Raw genomic sequence first — 21,379 nt, forward strand, 5'->3', positions numbered from 1 at the left:
TGTTTCCAGGCAACTGGTACAGAGCCAGAGGACAGTGATAGATTAATAAGTTTACAGAGCGGAGGAAGGCAGACGGAGGATTCTCTAAATTGTGAGGGCCTCAAGGGATCTTTCGGGGAACCCGATTTCACCCTAATCGCGAGTTTGTCAAACTCCTCCGTAGAAAGCTCCGGAAGATAAGATAGCGAGAGAGTAGTTTTAGAAGTGGCTGTGATACGCTGCCGGGAACCTGTAGAGCTGGGAAAGGCTCGATAAATTCCTTCCACTGTATTGATAAAAAAAGCGGCCAAATCCTCACAGTGGGAGGCAGAGCAGATCTCAGCGGTAGAGGCTCTACAGGCAGTAAGATCTTTCAGTGCTTTAAAGATAAGTTTGCTAGGGTTGGAACTAGCACTGAATTCACATGAGAAGTAGGCGGCCCTGGCCCTGCAGATGGGTCTATGATAGGTCTTGATGGTGGCGAGGTACAGAGCTTTCCTAGCCGGGTCATAAGACTTGCACCAGGCTCTTTCGGCTTGTTTGCAAGATTTTTTTAAAAGTCGAAGAGCATCATCATACCAAGGACTGGGATGGCTGCGCTGTTGTTTAGTCAAGGCATGAGGAATGAGCTTGTCCAACGCATTAGTGAGCCAGCGGCAGTATAGATTATAGCCGGACTCCACATCCGTGAAAGGAGCCAGAGGGGCTTCAGCTAAAAGCAGATGGAAATCATTGAGTTTCAACTTTTTCCACGGGCGCCTAGAAATAATAGGAGTAGGGGCAGCTGCAGGAGGATCTTCAAGTGAGAGATGACATTCAATTAGGTGGTGGTCAGTCCAAGCCATAGGTCTAGGAGGCAGGACTTTGACCGATGTAAGAGAAGTAAAAAAAGGGTCAAGGGTATGACCACCAATATGTGTGTCATGAAGAACTAGTTGAGAAAGTTGGAGAACCTCCAGATCAGCACAAGTGCTACTGGCCGCAGAGGGACAGGGGGAATCAAAATGGAGATTGAGATCCCCTATTATGTTGAAATTGGCCGTCTTTAGGGCCAGGGAACTGACTGCCTCAGGAAGAGCAGCCCTGAAAGCAGCATCAGGGCCCGGGGGTCGGTAGATAAGTAAGCCAGAAAAATAAAAATGCGGGTTAGCGGAGACGGAGAAGTAGGCACTTTCGCAACCCACAATATCCATAGGTTTCCATGTACAGGGATACCTAGTTTTAATAGCGGCAGCAATGCCGCCCCCTCTAGAGTCGCGGTTAAGAGTATAGATGGTATACTCAGGGGGAAGAGCCAAGTTGATAGCAGCAGAGGCATCATTGTGAAGCCAGGTTTCCGACATAAAAAGAATGTCAGGGGCACACCCCACAGCAGCTGAAGCAGGAATTGCCAGTAGGGACTACATCATTGACAATTTCTTCTCTGGTTGACGTCACATTGTGTGGGTCCTTAGCAGTAATGGCACAGTACGTTGACTGCCACAGGCACTGCATGTGCTAATAAAAGCATTCTGATACCCATTCCCTGCGTGCATGTCACTCATCTGTACAGGCACTTCACTCAGACATTTGTGGGTGCGACATGTTGTGCTGGCAATTTAGAGATTTTTTGATGGATGGTGGGTGTGTCACCTCTGTTCAGTGAGGCTGTTTATGGTAACATGTATTCGAACTGCCAGTTCTGTGTGTTACAGTTGTTACAGTATCCCACTGTTCGGCATTTCATATGTGTCCCAAATCATTCCATTGTGGCTGTCATTTGTGGCCTACAAGGGACAACAGGGATTCTTTTGTGCTCTGATATGTGCCACCATGATACAGGGACGCACCCTGTGACTCAAGTCCCACGACATGGGCAACATGTACGTAAGGGGGAGTCAATGGCCCTACATTACTCCATGCTTTTATTTTTGTTTGACCATGGACATGGCATGTTGGTGTGTCCCTCTGCAATGTGAGGGGGAGATGTGGTTTCACAGTGTGTACAATGCTTTTTTCCGTATTGGAGTAGGTTACATACTGAATGCATGTCAATGTGTATTGTGGCCGTTTGTGGGGAAATGCCTATCTGATTTGGACAATGGTCATTTGTTCTGCGTCACAGCTGTGGTGGTGTGCTCACACGTTGTCATCTTACCGTTTATTTACTCTGCTTTTATGGTGCATTTTCCCATCAGACGCAAGGGATTTGCAGGCGAGTTGCTGGTTTTCGGTGCTTTTTGTACCGCGATTGACCTCATCTCAAGATTTATTACATTTGCGTTTCTCTATTTTGTGGCGTGGCGTTGTTTCGAATGCGGTCAGTTGACACATTATCTGGAGACTATCGCATGGTACCGCAGTGTTGAGAATGCTTCATTAACACGGCATAATTTTCCACAATAGACTGCGATGTTGGAAGTTGCGTTAACTTACTTTTGCGATGGTTATCACACGCTCTTGAGAATATGCCCCTATAAAGGGAACAAAAAGAGGCATAGCTAAATTCTAACATTAAAACCATCTGAAACAGCAACATAACAGGAAAATGTTTCCATAAGGAAGGACATAGTGCTCAGATCTCAACAGGTTAAGAATGTTGGGATTTAGTCAGAGGATAAAGGATGGCATTTCGGATCCCACTAGTGGATAGATGATAGGATTCCATCAGTGCATTGATACTGAGATCACTGCTTGATATGAATTCCAGTATTTCATGACAGGGAAAAGAATATTGGGCCCAATTCACAGAACTAACTTAAGACAAAATCCTAAACTTACTACTATTTTCGTATTCACAGAAGGCACTTACTCATTTTGGTATTCACAGAAGACACTTACTCATTTCGGTATTTACAGAAGTTAGGAGTCCTATCTTTAGGACTCCTAAATGCGTTCTGTGATTTCCGAAAGTCCTAAAGTTAGGATTTTTCTCAGTTTAGGAGTAGTAAAGTTAGCACTTCTAACTTAAGGACTCCTAAATGCCTTCTGTGAATACCGAAAGTCTTAAAATGAGGATTTTTCTCAATTTAGTAGTAGTAAAGTTAGGACTCCTAACTTTAGGACTCCTAAATGCCTTCTGTGAATACTGAAAGTCTTAAAATGAGGATTTTTCTTAATTTAGTAGTATTAAAGTTAGGACTCCTAACTTTAGGAGTCCTAAATGCCTTCTGTAAATACCGAAAGTCTTAAAATTAGGATTCTTCTCAGTTTAGTAGTAGTAAAGTTGAGAAAAATCCTAATTTAAGACTTTCGGTATTCACAGATGGCATTTAGGCATCCTAAAGTTAGGAGTCCTAACTTTGCTACTACTAAATTGAGAAAAATCCAAATTTTAAGACTTTTGGTATTCACAGAAGGCGTTTAGAAGTCCTAAAGTTAGGACTCCTAACTTCTGTGAATACCGAAATGAGTAAGTGCCTTCTGTGAATACCAAAATGGTAGTAAGTTTAGGATTTTGTCTTAAGTTAGTTCTGTGAATCAGGCCCGATGACTTTCCAACAAGTATATGAATGCCAATATAAAATCAGTAGATAATGATCGGATTCAAAAATCGTCAATGATGAGGTCCCATGAATGGATGTAGCAAGGATGCTATGAGTATATTCATGCTGGAATTCCATTGCGTGTCAGTACAGTCAAATTAAGGCACCAGCACTGAGATCCTGTTTGGAAATATGTTCTGGTATCTTATCTGGACATTATTAAGGATCCTGTCAGTAGAGCAAAGCTGACATTGTAGCCAGAAATAAACAGTTGGATACTGTTTACATTTATAAGCTGCGATCCAGTATCCAGGATACACTGATTCTATTGCAGTTGATCATGATATACCTGGTTACTATGGTGCTATCAATTTATGGGTATTGATATGTATCTGTCTATTGAAATGTCTAGTGTTCCAAGGGAAGAGGGTAATGACCCAGCCCTCCTTATTGGGACCAACAAGTTTCCCGAGCACACACCTGGATCTATTCAGTAAATCAGTCAATATAAAACATATTTCTTGTAGTTTTCTAATAAATTAGTCAATGTAACATATATTTCTTGCATTTTTCTTGGTATTTCATTTTCTTTCTTTAGATTATCCCAACCAGCCAACATGTGTTTCATCATATAGGGTGTTCCCCAAGACTTCCTCAGGGCTGTGTACCTGGAACATTATTGTTGGTATCTCTACGCCAGTTCTTCTTCTGTCCCGGCTGAAAGATTGACAATAAAATTTCATGTAAAGTACCTCTGATTTTCTGTGTACTTCTTAATTTTATATCCATTAGTGCCAGGCCTCTTTCTTAATTAGCTTCACCGAAGTATTACATTTGTTTCACTTTATTTTTCCTTTTTTTTCCTTATATTCATGTTACTTCGCTCGGGTTAGTGCCACCTTGTATGCGATGCTCTCCTGCCTATTTCCTACTTGTGCTATGCCGAATGCAGCTTCCGTACACTGAATCTATGCTGGGAGTTGAATACTGGGATCCATATGTAAATATACGCTGATATACCATCATGGACTGAATGCTCACATCACACTAGGGATGAATGGTAGGATCCAATCAGAAATAAGTGCTGGAATCCAATCAGGGGATACATGTTGGGATCAGTAGATAAATGCTGACATTTCATCCTATCAACCGAAAGAACATAGAGTGGCTTTTGGAGCAGATTTTAGGTCTCAACAGAGCAATAGGACAATTCTAGTTGCCTGCCTTAGCTGAAGATGGTGAAACATTGTTATCTTGGCTTATACTGTTACATTTATCAGCCACATTCCACACATTGGGCTATCACCTACTGCTTGACCAGCTCAAAACAGCACTGTGTTGGATGCAGTGCTAGAATGGTTCTGATAATTTCCTGACAGGACAGACACAAAGTGTCAGGTCAGGATCTTCAAGTCATCAGGGAGGAATGCTGAATGTGGGGACCCAAGGGACCACACTTTTCCTCCCTCTCTCTTGTTTTTTAAGCTGGTATTTTCTATCATAATGGCCAGAGACCTGAAATATTGTTTATTTGCTAATGACATGCAGATCTATCTGCACGTGTGGGTCCCAAAACCAGAGTGGCATTACACGCTCACCTTAGCGCCCTCACTCACACTCAGCATCTCAAATCCTAAAAAAATTACTGAGGCATTACTAAATTGGACTGGAAAGCCCAGCTGGACAAGAGTAAAACAATTCTTATACAGAATTTAGTTCCGATAGCGAGGAGACATACGAGCAGCCAATCAAAAGCTGTTTCCCCAGTATTGGAGCTATATTAGTACAAGGCACAATCTGCTTCTCTTTATGGGGCAGAATTATGGGGTTATACAGTGAAAAATACCTTTATGGCACAAGAGAATATTTTTCTTAGGAAACTATTAAGTATCCCAAAGCGCACCCCTTTACTTCCTCCTGTAATGGACCTACACATTCATCGTACTGATGACCACGTGGCTTTACGCCCATTATTGCTTTGGGTCCGCTTGTGGTCAACAGACGAACTTGGCCACTACAGAGAAGCTTTACAGGAAATTCTGAACTTAAAAAACAACACAAGGTTGGCATGGTTGACTCATATTGAGGACTGGTTTACTAAATTAGGGTTAAGACATTTCTGGGAGGTCCCAGAATGCCTGACTTCGAGTTCTAAAAAGTGTTAAAATTAACCTACTGGGCGTTTATCCAAAACTCCCAGTCACACAACACCAAACTAGGCACCCTATCTTTGAGGTACCTTACTATGAAACTAAACAGTAAATGTGAGTCTTTTATGGATGAAATTCAACCAGGTCTTGCCAAATCGCTGTATTTAAAATTTTGTTATAGCATTTTGCAAATGAATGCAAATACTGCAAAATGGGTATGTAACACAGGAAAGGAAAACTGTGGTAGTTGTGAACTTTGCAATACAAGCATTAAAGAGAATGAAGTACATATGCTATTCTTCTGCCCTGCGTATATCCATGCTAGGAGAAAATGGATCAAACCAATCTGTCGCTTCTTGGGATTTATATGCTGCAGTGAGGCAGAAAGAATATTGCAAACGGATACTGCCCAACCTATTGTGTTCAGCATTAGTAGATACCTTTTTGTGTAGATCTAATAAGGAGTAGAAGGGGTTTAAAGTTTTAGTTATTGTTTGTGATTAATCTTGTGTAAAGAAAACAATATTCATTCCGAAAAGGTAAATGTATGGACCTTTGTACGTAATGCCGATAGTTTTAAACATATTTTAAGAAGGATTCAACATCATGCAAAAATTGTACTTAAATGAATTGGTAATCCTGTAAATTTTGCTAAAATTACATTTCTGATGGATGCTCCATGATTTTAGACTTTAATATAGTATTTATTGTTTTAATTACAGGGAATAACCTTTATTGGGACCTTGACGAGTATTTATAATTATGTCGGAACATACGGTTGATGGATTGAAAGATTTGTCTTATGGTTGTTTTATATTGTATGTAATCTTTTATGGATTTTTGTAATCTAAATAAAGATTAAAAATACTCCTTTTGTCGAGTCTCACAACATTTCTGCTTGATGTCAGCTCTGAGGTATCATCCTCATGTGATTCATCAACAATGGCACTTCTATTCTAAACCGAGTATGTTCACCAACTCAAACAGCATCTACCTGCCCTCCTGCACCCATGGACTTTCAACTTTATGGTAACATGTTCACTGACATAGCCATGCCACGACTCCACTTTCTCACCCTGATCATTTATAGCAGTTCCATAGTGTGGTGCCCATGTGTACCAGCCCAGTTATCTTTCTGAACCCTACTTCACATACAGGGGCAGATTTACAAGCCCCTTGCGCCACTTTTGCATCACTTTTACCATAGGAGAAATTACTCAAAAGTGGCGCCAGGGGCTTGTAAATATGCCCCACAGAGTGTAAATCCAGACCAATCATGTTCACCAACATAGCCATCATTCCGAACCCTCCTTCACATACAGAGTGTCAATACTAGCCAATCATGTTCACCAACACAGCCATCATACCGTACCCGCTTTGCCTACAGAGCATCAATCCTAACCAATCATGATCACTGACACAGCCATCATTCTGTACCCTGCTCCACATACAGCGCATCAATCCTGACCAATCATGTTCACCAACATAGCCATCGTTCCATACCCCGCTTCACATACAGAATGTCAATCCTGACTAATCATGTTCACCTACACAGTCATCATTTATTATCCCTGCTTCACAAACAGAGCGTCAATCCTGACAAATCATGTTCACCAACACAGTCATCATTTAACATCCCTGCTTCATATACAAAGCGTCAGTCCTAACCAATGATGTTCACCAACAAAGCACTCATTTCATACACATTTTCACATACAGAGCGTCCATCCTGACTAATCATTTTCACCGACACAGAAATGATGGCACTACTCTTCCTCATCTGTGGACCTTCCACTCTGTGGGAACATATTCACTGACACAACCATGAGTCTACTGCCCTTTATCACATTCATCACCTACAGATCTTTCAAATTCTGGCATTCAAGACACCAACACAGCCATCTCAAAATGAAGCAGGTCGTCCTAGGGTTTGGCGAACAGGGTAATCTCTCATGTTTGCAAGAGAGTACTGTCTGTCAAAATCTAAATTAGGGTTATTGTATATATGGCAAAGCCGTTAATGAGAGTTTCTAAACAGAAAATCTCTTAGCTGAGCATCAGAGACTTACCTCCCATAATGCACCACAGAGGAGTAGTCGTAGTCCAGGCCAAGGTAGTTATTGTTCTCTTTGTTAAAGGTGCCGTTGTCCTCTATTAAGATGAGCAGACAGTTAAGATGAGTTAGTGACGACTGAGCCTGATAGGGCACATTTCAATAATGAGAAGGTCCCAGCTCACTAGGGGGCAGTGCTGGTTCTGCCATATCTGGGGATAAAAATAGTCTACTGGCTGAGCTGTCTAATTTGGAACATGGGGTCCAAACTAGATGTTGGAACAAGATCGAAAAGCATGTGAGTTGAGGTAAATGAATTAATCGCATCAGCATGTGAAATTAAGTTTTGTGTAATACTAAATTTAAATCCTATCTGATGAAGAGCCCCATCTTGCTTCCTAGAGAGGTACAGATTAAATAAATACCATATATCCTGTTACACACCGATACTCATCCATAGAGTTACTTACACATATACTCACACATGCAAATAAACTATCAAACATCCATTTCCTTGCATATACAGCTATACACACCAATATACACATATTGACTCTCTTAAACGATCACTTATAGAAACCCATACTTAGTTATACAGGAACTCTTCAAATCTCTAACTCACATATATACTCACTTATATACACCAATACTCACATACAGTAGTTTAACACATTTGTACTTAGTCATAAAGACAGTATTGAGACAGTCATTCACTCACTAACACACCTATACACACACTCATCCACCCTTACAGTCCTGCACACATGCTGTCTTCAAAACACATATAAACAGTGAGTCACTCATTAATGCATCTATGTGCTAAGTAATATCCCCCACCAAACCATATAAACACTCAGACACTCATACTGATACTCAAAAAACCAAATAATACCCTATATAGACACTCATGTAGCTACTCACCAACCCATGCAGCCACTTATTCAAAAAATGTGTGAGACTGATACAGATATTTACATATTTAAACATTACTCACTAACCTATGTATTCACTAAGATACAATTAATCAGTCAGTTATACAATCAATATTCTTAACCCCTTCGCTGCTAATGACGAGCTCAGCTCGTCATCAGCCACGGTGGTCGTGTGCGGATGACGAGCTCAGCTCGTCATCTAACGCAGCTTTTGGAAAAAAGCCGCACAGCGGAAAAATAACCGCCGCAGCGATGCGGTGAAAAAGTCATCCATTTAGACACCTACTTACCCATTTATTCTTCCAACGACCTTTAGATATACATATATAAAAAATACTTAATTTTCAGAAAAACACTTGTTCACTGGATGATGTCATCAGTGATGTCATCAGTGATGTCATTTGAGATGTCATCAGTGATGTCATGAGCGATTTCACTGACCATGTCATGAGTGATGTAATATGTGATGTCATCAGCAGTGAATTGCGGGCGCGCGAGGTATAGTTAGCTGAACTAACTATAACAGGGGAATTTCAAAGGTTTTGTATGAGTAAAATGACCAGCTAACTATAACTGGTGTGAAACCTATGTTTTTTTCAGTGAATAAATATATATATATATATATATATATATCCAAGGAAACAAAGTTCGTCATGCGCTCTCAGGCAAAAAGGGCAAAGGAATCCAAAGTATCGGATTTGCAGTATATTTACACAACGCGTTTCAGCTCAACAGCCTTGTTCACATGTAACCCAACACAAACAACTCCGGCATTTAAATAAAGTTCAGCGTAGTGAATCACAATCGACATAAACATAGGACTTGTAAATGCGAGTGGCAGACATGTTGGAATGGTAAATTAAGGTCACCAGAGTAGTAAATTTCATCAAAACAGCATGTAATATGTTACACATTGAAATGTATGCAATGAAATCAAATACAAGGAAAATTAATGTATAATACATAGAAACAATTTTTCGACCCGCCACAGAACAAAACTTTGTTGGATAACCTAGTGAGTAGTCGTGATCTCAGTGAGTGTCAAACATACATACTCCTACTGTCTCTCAAGACCGAACATTCAATCAATGTAAAATACATAAAAGTAATCATGAAAACTAGATAGTCTTTTATGTATTCAAGGTCTTAATTAGTGTCAAAAAACCTTGTTCATGTAAACAAGAACGTATTATATCTCTCTCGGTCGGACATAACAGCCTAGCCAGAGGAATGTGGCAGTCTGGATAGGAGTGTATTCGATCTCAACAAAGTGTAGGCATGAGGAAAATAGTCAGAAAATTCATTAAATTAAATTAGAACGGGGTCGTTACGTGTGATACATAACGAATGCAGAGCCAGATATTCCTGGCCCAAATGTTATTGCTGGATAATACCATGACATTATGGGAAATAATCTCTTCAACCTCAAATCAGACTAACTCCAATCATCGCCGACCACAGGGAAGTAACGGGCAAGGTTATCACACGGATTGGCTAGATGACGTTAACAAGTCCTAAACATCAATTAAGAAATACAAGTCCCAAAGTTATAGTGATTTCAGTCATCAGACCTTACACGCCGGTGTATCAAAATGTGACTTGATAGAGAACAGTGATTCCCAGAGTGCAAAGGGTAGGTACGCCCGTGCAAGTGAAATCCAGTGGTGAGCCCCTTCCTTTACTCCTATGGAATAAAAGACACAACAAATACATATTAAAATCAGTTGATACTAAGATTTCATTATGTTAGCAGAAGAAGAGTCTAGGAGTACATATTACTGCATATAACTCGTAGTAGAACGGCTGATGAACAATTTACAGATAATCTACATTATTCTCTCAAATGACTGGCAAGTTCCTCATCCATGTTAAGGCCCCCCGGGAATCTTGTTTGAAACTCAATTATGAGCCTAGATTCACGTTGTCTCAAATTAAGCACCCTATTGCCACCTCTGGGATGCCTCGGGACATGTTCCAATATGAAGAAGTTTAAATCAGCAGTATTGGAGAAGTGTTGTTGTTCAAAGTGGCGTGCGACCGGGTATTGGGGTCATGATTAGTAATGGCCCTGAGATGTTCAAGAATACATTTTTTGGCAGCACAACTAGTGCTGCCAATATACCAGAGTTTGCAGGTACACTCTATGGCATAGATGACAAAGGTTGTACTGCAAGTGAGGAATTGTGTCAATTTTTTGGTGATGCCTCCATACTCTACAGACCCCCTGTATTTGCTGTATTTACAAGCCTTGCAATGGCCACAGGGATAGAAACCCACTAAGCCATGTTGTGAAATCTTGGGATATTGAGTGATGTCATTTCTGACCACTAGATCTCGTATATTCCGATTTCTCTTATAGGTAATAGTGGGTCGATCTGGTAAGCTGCTGCCCAGAACGGAGTCTGTTTTAAGAATCTCCCAATTTTTTGTAAGGATTTTTTTTGACTTTGACTTTGTCTGTTTCAGAATTAAAAGTCAATATCAATCTGGTGGGCTCATCGTTCTCACTTATATCAGTGACAGGGTGTTCCTCTAGAGTTTGGGATCTCTCAATACCATTCGCTCTCTCTTTGGCTTTCTTGAGAACCCAGCTGAGATAGCCTCTGCTCTCAAATCTGGTCATTATGGTATTCTGCTCCCTCAAGTAGGAGTCAGTGGTATTGCAGTTTCTCTAGGCCCTCAGCAACTCACCGTAAGGAATGCTCCATTTAAGTACCTCAGGATGGCTGCTGAGGGCATGAAGCACACTATTACCTGCCGTGGCCTTTCGGTACAATGAAGTACAGATCTTAGAATCCTTTATCTCCAGTTTAACATCTAAGAATTCAGTATGGATATTACTGATATTGCCTGACAGGAGAATGTTGTATTTGTTGCAATTAAGCTTGGCAATAAAGTTCTCAGCATCAGTATTAGATCCCTTCCATAGGATGAAAAGGTCATCAATGTAGCGAAGCCACACAATGACCTTTTCAAAGTCCCTCGCTAAGGATGAATTCTTGTATCTCCGATGTCTGAGTCCAGTGGTTCCGACCTTCTATCACATCCCAAACATACATAAAGACTGCAGGAATCCACCGGGAAGACCTATTGTCTCCTCTCAAGGAGGACTGACAGAACATTTATCTATCTTCATTGATTTTTTCCTTTTCCCATTAGTCAAAGAACTGCCAGTATATATCAAAGAGTCTCGGGACTTCATGAATAAATTTGAGAATATCCAATGGGAAAAGGAGTATAAGCTTATCGTCCTAGACAATACTAGTCTGTACACTCGTATAAATCATGAACATGGACTGGAAGCTATTACACACTTTCTGAATAAAAAACCTTTGAAGTACACTGAGCATAACAAAATGATCCTAAAATTTACCGAGTTTTGCCTGACGAACAATATATTTATGTATGGAAATGTTTATTACTGGCAGATCTCTGGTACTGCGATGGGCACCTGCTTCGCCCCAGTTACGTGAATTTATTTGTGTGCTGGTGGGAGGAGCAGGTGTCCAAAGCAGGCGGGGGAATTGACATGAGCAAGGTAATTGCCTGGTACCGCTATATTGATGACCTGTGTATTGTGTGGAACGGGACAAATGAAACAGCTAATAAATCCATCACCAACCTTAATAACAATGTCATCAATTTGGACTTTAGCGGGGAAGTTAGCTCTAGCTCAGTGAACTATCTGGATTTGAAAGTGAGTGTTATTGACAACAAACCCAGTGCATCATTATACCGCAAACCCACGGCTGGAAATTTGGTACTCCATGCGGACAGTAATCATCCACCCAAACTGGTTAAGAGCATCCCGTATGGGGAACTTTTACGATTAAAACGTAATTGTACACTAGAAGTTGACTTTAAGACCCCAGCCATAGCCAGCCTGGGAAGGTTTGAGAATAGAGGGTACGACCGAGACTTTCTGGAAACAACCCTTAAAACTATAACTGGTGTGAAACCTATGTTTTTTTCAGTGAATATATATATATTCACTGAATAAACCATAGGTTTCAGGGACTTTTAGTTAGTTGGATATTTGACTCATATAAAACCAGAGAAATTTGGCAGTCATAGTTAGTTGAGCTAACTATAACTCGTGAGCCCGCTGACATGGTCAGTGACATCACTGATGTCATCACTGATGACATCTCAAATGACATCAATGATAACATCACTGATGACATCATCCGATGAATGTGTGTTTCTTTAAAGTTTGAATATTTTTCATATATATCTATGCCAAGGTGTATTGAAGAATGAGTGGATTCAAAAGTATCTGAAAGGATTATTTAGTAGGTGCGTGACTGACTGTATAAGTGAGTGATTGAACGTGTCTTACTGAATGCATGGGTTAGTGACTAAACTGTGTGAAAGTCTGTATTAGTCTCCCAATTGGTGTGTAAGCGGCTGCATGGGTTGGTGAGTAGCTACATGAGTGTCTATATGGGTTATTGATTTGTTGTCTGAGTACCTGTATGGGTGCCTGAGTGTCTGTGTGTTGTGTGACTCTGTGCATAGATGTCTGAGTGGGTGATTCACTGGTTGTATGGATTCAAAAGTGCAACTGGGAAGGGCTGTATGGGTGGGTTATTTAGTGTATGGGTGTGTTGGTGATTGAATGAATGTCTCACTGGTATATGTGTGAGTAACTACATATGTTTTAAGGCAGTATATGTGAGTGTTGGAATATATAAATGACTATACGTCAGAGTAAGTTATTTGAAGAGTGGGTGTATAATTGAGTGTCTGCTTGTATCAGTGATTGTATAAGACAGTAAGAATGTGTTAGTATCTGCATAAATAAGTGATGTGGTGTGTGTGTGTAAATAACTCAGTTGGTATGTATAACTGTATACATGAATAAATGAGTATGTAATTCATTCTTTGCATGACTGACTAGGTGTATGAGTAACTATGGATGAGTGGTAGAGTGTGACTGTATGTATAGGCGTATAAGTACATAATATAGTACTGTATTGATGCGTAACTGTATGTATAAGTCACTGGATGTGTGTATAGACCTAGGAAATAGTTGGTGGTATGTAGTATCTGGTATTGGTGTGTGTATGGTTTCAAAAATAGTAATCTGTATTTTAGAGTGGGTGTATCAAAGTCTATATTAGAGCATCAGTATGTGCATCAGATCATCACGTGGATGATGTCATCAGTGATGTCACTGACCATGTCCTGAGTGATGATAGTTAGCTCAACTATAACTGGCGAATTTCTCTGGTTTTATATGAGTCAAATGTCCAACTAACTATAACATCCCTGAAACCTATGTTTTTTCAGTGATTTTCTAAGGTTTTTTAAATGCTAATTCCTAACTATAACGCCTGTAAAACCTATGTTTTTTTCAGTGAATTTCAAAGGTTTTTTAAATATTAATTTCATATTTCAATATTTAAAAAATCCTATATTTTTTCTAATTGATTGTTAACATTTTGCAACTCTATTATCTCTCTATTTTTTTTTATTTAAAAAATTATTTAATTTTTTATATATCTTCTCCCCAAAAATATGTATATAATTTTTTGGGAGGGGCGAAAACTACAGCCCTATACTGGTAGTCTACCAAGCTCGATCAGCACGCGAATCCTATCCACCACATTTAAATGATGCGCATTTCGTATCCGACACGTTTGTGGCACTGCGTCCCACATAACAACATATACATATGAGGTCGCTTCCGCTGCTACTTTGGTATGCGATGGGTACGCACTACTAAGCCTCGCATTACGCCATATACGTATGTGGGGTGGCGCCCGCTGCACGTAACGTATGAGATGAGAGCATGCTGCCACGCCCTGTGTTACATCATAGACGTACGGTGTCACGCCGCTTATGCCATTCCCTCATTTTTTTGTCTCAAAACTATATCTAAATAACTTTAAAGTATATGTGAGAGCAACCGATAATCAAATATATTTTAAGCATTTATATATTTCTAAATGTAATAAACTTATATTATAGTAAACATATTTTCTCATGATCACGTTGGGTGAGGTCTCCTTGCAGACTGGGTGCATGAATGCCATGTGACCATAAAAAAAAGCATTTCATTAGTTCACAACATTTCCCATTGTAACAGTTGGAAAACGCCACCCATTTTAGTCAATCTCTATACTGCATTTGATGAGACACACCTCTTCTGCTTAGAGAGCTTTTTTCTAAACTTTTTGCAATGTACACATTTCTTACACTACACATAACATGCACCCATCATCTTCATCAATATTCATACTTTGTAAAATAGCCTTCCACCTGTGATAGCCATACACCTAAAAGATACATAACCAAAGTGTTCTCCACTACCTGAGGTAACATGGTTGCATACGCTGTCCACAGCACATTGTAATATAGCACGGCCCAGAGGCAGTATCATGCATAGATAATGAACACACGGACACAGAAAGATAGTGGAAGTGGGTACGGGCACGTGCGCTCGACTCCTTTTATTACTAGCGTCACATATCCACTGACGTCTGTGCTGCATGCGTGTGGGGTGAGTGTAAAGCAGCCCTCAGGGAATGGTTGCTGCTAGCATCAACTACAACAGTAATCATTGGATCACACGCAGAGATTAAATATTAAAAGAATCAATAATTTGTGGTGCTGCAGTAAGGTAGGGACAGTAGATGTGAAATAATACAGAAAAATTCTATCGTAAAAGAACCACAACTTGTGTTATACTGAGACACAATCAATAGATCTGAAATAATACATAAAAAGATTATATCACAAATGCTCCATTAGTTCTAGTGCACTCACATAGCCACATCAAAAGCATTCAGCATGTTCACAGCCAGCAATGATGCGTGCTGTGGGAGGGTCATACTAGGAGCAATATCTGTTGCCATCAACACTGCATCATCTCCAATAGCGGCTCGATCTGAATTGTGAACACTGCTGTCTGCAGTGTAGGCCAGACAGAACGGTCAGCAAAGGCCCACATCCATGTGGCATTGACTTGAGCTCCACAGTTTGCAATACGCGCAACAACAAAAAAGCATGTGCGAAGCCTGCCATGATGCGTATGAGTGGTTCAGACAGAGAGGCCAAAGAGAACAGTCAGCAAGGGCCCACAGCTACATAGGTTGGACTTGAGCTACACTTTGTTATACAAGAAGCAACAAAAAGCGTGTGCGGAGCCTGCGATGATGCGTATGCGTCGTTTGGACAGATCTGAATTGTGAACACTGCTGTCTGCAGTGTTAATTGAAGGCAGTACTCACACAGACATCCATGAATACTTTTTCTCACTTCCTCTTCACAAAATACAACAACATAAATTACAGACAACTCTTCAATAAATAAATCAAAACAATTCGAATTCCGATTTCTGCTATCCACAGTGTAGACTATTCAGTGTTCATTTGCACTGGCAAGATACATTTGGTAATTGTAGTAAACCTATAAGTCATCGAAACAAAAAAATTTCTTCAAGCAAGTATACTAAAAGGATGATGTGTATATTTAAATAGATGGTGTAGTTTCTTGACTACTGGATTCTGTAATTAAATAATCACCACTCGATCTTAATTGAGAACAATTCTGTCTGCAGTGTAGGCAAGAGAGAGCGTTCAGCAAGGGCCCACAGCTACGTAACATGGACTTGACCTGCCCAGTTTGTCATAAGCGAAGCAAATAAAAAGCGTGTGAAGAGCTTGTAATGATACATATGCCTGGTGCAGACAGAGTGCACTGGAGCAATGTCTTTTCATCTGCATAGCGACCTGATCCGAATTGTGAACACTGCCGTCTGCAGTGTTAATGGAAGGCAGTACTCACACAGACAAACATAAATAATTTTTCTTACTTCCTCTTCACAAAATACAACAACATTAATTACAGAAAACTCTGCAATAAATAAATCAAAACAATTTGAATTGTGATTTCTGCTGTCCACAGTGTAGAAAATTAAGGGTGAACAACCGTTACCACGCAACATTTACAACGCACTACCATTACAACGAAACTTTTACAACGCAAGTGTATTTACAACGCATATTTTTACAACGCATGGTTTTACAACGCAAGGACTTTTACAACGCAAGTACCTTTACATCTTAAGTGTTATACTTTTTAATATATTTATAAACATTTTTATTTTAAATAATATTTTATATTTTATTTGTTTTTAATTTATTGTTAAAAAATTAAAAAAAATTATTTGATAGATATATTATTTTGTTGATTTAAAAATATATTTATTATTTTATAAACATTACTTTGTAAAAAATAAGTAAATTAATAGTACTTAAATAATTATTTATTATTTTTAAAAAATGTTATTTATATTATTTTAATATATTATGAGTATTTTTTATAATATTAAAATATTAATTAAATTAAAAAAATACTCTAGTATTTTTATTATTTTTCTTTTTTAAACAATAATTGTAAAAAATATTTAAATTTATAGTACTTAAATATTTATTAATAATTTGTAAAAAAATATATATATTAATTAAATATGAGTATTTTTTTAATATATAAATTTAAAAAAAATACTGTAATATTTTTATTATTTAATCATGGATTATTTAAAAAAAATATGTAACTTTTTTATTTAGTACTTTTATTTGATTAATTTGATGAATAAAATGTGATTTTGAATTTTATTGTTAATTTTGGATACATTTTTATATAGTAAAAAAAAATGATTTACAAAATTGGTAAAAAATGTATTTCTTTATTTTAGGTGATATTTCATGTTAGTATTATATTAGTAATTTTATAAAGGTGACATATAATTTTATATTACTTTTTGAAAAAAAGTTCCCACGGTTTTGCATTGATTCTAATGGAAGTAATTGTCCTTCATTTATTTCCATAGATGAAGCTTTTCATCCCGCGGAAAAGAAATGGAAGGTGTGAAAGAAGAAGAAAGCGAAAGATTTGAAAGGAAAAGAAATAAAGGTGAAGGTAAGGATAAATAATCATTAATTTACAAGTAAATAAATATTATAAATATGACAATCTAAATTAAATACATAAATAAAAAACATGTTACATAGTTGCATTTTTTTAATTTAAAATTTATATATAAATAGCAACATTTTTATTACATTTTTTAAAATATTTGTCAGTTTTATAACATGTAATATATTATTTATTTACAATTAATACTTTAAACAATATTATTATGTATTACATAGTCCTTTTTCAATCTTTGCAGCTTTTGATGACGTATTCACGTAAACGTAAACGTAAGCGGCCTTTTTGAAGAGCAACGATGCAGGAAGCAGCTGGAAGCTAATCTACGTCCAGGTAGGAAACATTTTTAACATTAAATACAGATGTTTTAAGTTAAAATGAATACATTTAATGTAAAGAAAGGGTAAGGAGAAGTTGCCGTTTACAAATGTAATTATAAACATGAAAAACAACATGTCGACTATCGTATTACTAGTATATGCCTATGTCGGGTCGGAAATAGAATAAGAGGTAAAAAAATCATGTTTAGTTGTTGTTTGAAAAATATGAAAGATAATGTTCTTAGATTGTTTTACAAAACTATTTGAAAAGTCAAAACATTAATGGAAAATGCATTTTGTTATATATGTAATCGATTTCCTTTCAACTAATAATGTGATTAATGTTGTTAGTATATTTTAGAAAAATGCTTCTTCATTTAATTACTGTAATTTTGGTTAGGAACATGATCAAGAAATATTTGTGAAAATATGAAATGTTTTCATAATGAGTTAATTATGACATTGTTTCTACTTTGAAAAGGATGGAGAGAATCTTGGTGTAATTACACTTGGTTGTTTTGTTGGTTTTTAGAAAAAATATTCTGCTGTTAAAAAATATATAGCAGATATTTTTGTCCGGTGAATATCTTTGGTTTGGATGTTTTTTTTAGGTAATGGCTTGTTATTTTACCATCCCATTTTGGAAATAGCTAGGGTTGTATAGTGATAAATTGTTCTGGTAGGAGATAGAAAAAGTATTTATGATGTTATTATTGTACAGTCGTATTAAACAAGAAAAAAAGCATTAATTTATAATGCAATTTATTTGGATTAATTTGTTTCCAAGTGTTAAAATAATTCTTTTAAATTCAAAAAGTTTAACATTTTTAATGCTGAATTTATAGATAAATTCCTTCGAAATATATGGAGAAAATATTCCATTATTTTTCAAAATTAATTTGTATTTCTAACCAAACAAATTTTGGTTTTATTTCATATACAAATAAAGAAGCATTTTAGAAATATTTGTTTAGTTGAAAGGTTCGAAAAAAATAGTTTATTTTAAAAATGCATTTATACAAAATGAATATGTATAAAGAAGTTAGGAATATTGGAATGGATTTATTTAATTTTGAATTATTTTTTTTTTTTTCACATTTCCATTTTTGATTATTTGGGGATAATAGAAGTAAAAAATGAATGGATTTCTTATGGCAGGAAATAATATAAAAAAATAGGAATAAAAAAAAAGGCTGACCCGACTAATCATTTTGGAAAATAATTTAGAAAAATTAAAGCCAATTGTAATTAGGGTTTTGTTAAATTTAGGGCAAAGCAGGAAAGTAACGTCAAATATTTATTTTAGAAACTTAGAATGTTAGCCACATTTTCGAGGTAGTCTAGAGCCACACACAACGAAAACTGTTGTATTATACCCAATAGTCTTTCAGACATCTCTTTTGTTTTTTTGGTAACTCGTGGGTTTAGAATACCACTTAATGCTTGGGAAAGTCTCATTTTTTGGAAACTTTGCTCCTTCTTCAAAGTTTCCAAAAAAGAGTAGAAATTTGGGTGAGGTTTTCCAATTGTACGGTTGAAGGAGTTATGCCATCCCTCAATGGCATTAAGCTTCCTCCTGCGACCCGATCTGCTTAGGTGCCCAATCCATGTGTCTTCGAAATAATTTAGGATGGGTGCCAATTTGTCTTCATTTTGGTTGTAATATTCTGATTCAGTAATGGCAGTGTATTACTCATTTACACTTTCGGGAGGAACAAAAAAACAAAGTGCTGTTAATTTTTTTAATTCAACTTGGAGTTTGCTGTCTGAGGAGCATTCTGTAACCAGGGATGTTTTCTGTAATTTACGCCAGAATGCGTGGGAAAAATGAAAAAAAACACCCCTAAATTTGGGTATCCGTGTACGTTTTACTGATCACAGTGATCATGGTCAATTCAAAATCAACTATAATATACTAGGACTTTTTGTTGTAGTATTTTTAATAACTGATAAAAGTTCAGTGTAGGTTGCAGAAGTCTTATCAGGCAGCAAACTTTATACTAAGGGGATAACATTATGGTTAATTTTAGCGTGTATAGTGTAAATTTGGAAGAATGGATGGGTTGTACTTTTAAACGTCCCATCCATCATCCAAATTTCACTATTTTCTAACTTTACAAGGTTACGGGGAGTACTAAAAATTAAAATACGTTTTTGAGGGTTTTCAATGTCATGGAGAAGGAAGGGTTCATTAGCAAAACAATTAGTTAGTTCTGGTGGAATAGTAATATCAGAAAAAGTATGAGGTGTGGTGGTTTGAGTGTTACTTGCCTGCTTTTGTCTTTGAATAATTCATCTCAAATTAGGAATTATAGGCATATTACTAGCAACATGAGAGGGGACATGTTGTGCAACCTCTCTTAAAATGTTTCCAGTAGAATCATTGGAGGTGCTTGCAAGTTGTTTCATTTTGATGATTGTTTCCCTTACATCAATCTCCATTGCAGAGGCAGAGTGGTTGTGATCAGTAGTTTTTACAATGAAATCTTCATGGGTAACCGCTCTGCCGCTGCAATGGGATGTGTAGGATTGCACACACCTCCAATGATTTCTAGGAAAACTTACCCTTTCTTTACAATAAATGTATCCTGCATGGTTTAGTAGGTTTTTTCCTTTCTTTGATTTGATGTAGGAAGCTCTTTCCTGTGTAGACATTTTCTGTTGGGAGAATTTTTTTTATTAAATATGTGTTTATAAATACTAAGAAATAGAATTATATCTAACAGTTTGTCTGCTTCTGAATTTTTCTAAAAATTACATTGTTGATCTGCAGAAACTTTATTTTTGTATTTTATTAATGTTTTACCTCTTTGTATATCAAAATTTGCATTCTGCTTTTATATACCATCCCACACTTTCCCTAATGATACACCTTCCTGGAGTTTGAATATAAAATGATACCCCTACACTATCCCACACTTTCCCTACTGCAGCACCTACCTGGAGTTAGAAAAGAAAATAAAACACCCTTTTACCATCCAACACTTACCCTACTGCTGCACCAACCTGGAGTTTGAATAGAAATTGATACCCCTACACCATCCCACACTTTCCCTACTGCAGCACCTACCTGGAGTTAGAATAGAAAATAATACCCTTTTACCATCCAACACTTACTCTACTGCTGCACCAACCTGGAGTTTGAATAGAAATTGATACCCCTAGACCATCCCATACTTTCACTACTGCAGCACCTACCTGGAGTTAGAGTAGAAAATAATACCCTTTTATCATCCAACACTTACCCTACTTCTGCACCAACCTGGAGTTTGAATAGAAATTGATACCCCTACACCATCCCACACTTTCACTACTGCAGCACCTACCTGGAGTTAGAATAGAAATTGTTACCCTTACACCATCCCACACTTTCCCTACTGCAGCACCTACCTGGAGTTTGAATAGAAATTGATACTCCTACACCATCCCACACTTTCCCTACTGCAGCACCTATCTGGAGTTAGAATAGAAAATAACAATCTTTTACCATCCAACACTTATCCTACTGCTGCACCAACCTGGAGTTTGAATAGAAAGTGAT

General features: G+C 37.6%; 2 protein-coding genes across 2 annotated transcripts in view; one reads left to right on the forward strand and one right to left on the reverse strand.

Annotated features, from left to right (window-relative positions):
• LOC147729337 (embryonic protein UVS.2-like) overlaps nucleotides 1-11,201 on the reverse strand; it is a 38,550-nt gene extending 27,349 nt beyond the window's left edge. Inside the window, exons 1-3 of the mRNA XM_086959828.1 lie at nucleotides 11,087-11,201; nucleotides 7,663-7,744; nucleotides 7,262-7,389 (exon numbers count right to left, since the gene is read on the reverse strand). Coding sequence (XP_086815954.1) covers nucleotides 7,262-7,389; nucleotides 7,663-7,744; nucleotides 11,087-11,201 — 325 coding nt within the window. The remainder of the gene's footprint in view (nucleotides 1-7,261; nucleotides 7,390-7,662; nucleotides 7,745-11,086) is intronic.
• Nucleotides 11,202-12,107: 906 nt separating this feature from the next.
• Nucleotides 12,108-21,379, forward strand: part of LOC147729338 (embryonic protein UVS.2-like) — a 120,331-nt gene continuing 111,059 nt past the window's right edge. Inside the window, 1 exon segment of the mRNA XM_086959829.1 lies at nucleotides 12,108-12,275. Within this exon segment, the coding sequence (XP_086815955.1) occupies nucleotides 12,108-12,275 (168 nt within the window).

The sequence above is a fragment of the Lissotriton vulgaris genome, chromosome 2_2 (assembly GCF_964263255.1).
Source record: "Lissotriton vulgaris chromosome 2_2, aLisVul1.2, whole genome shotgun sequence".
Taxonomy (NCBI): Eukaryota; Metazoa; Chordata; class Amphibia; order Caudata; family Salamandridae; genus Lissotriton; species Lissotriton vulgaris.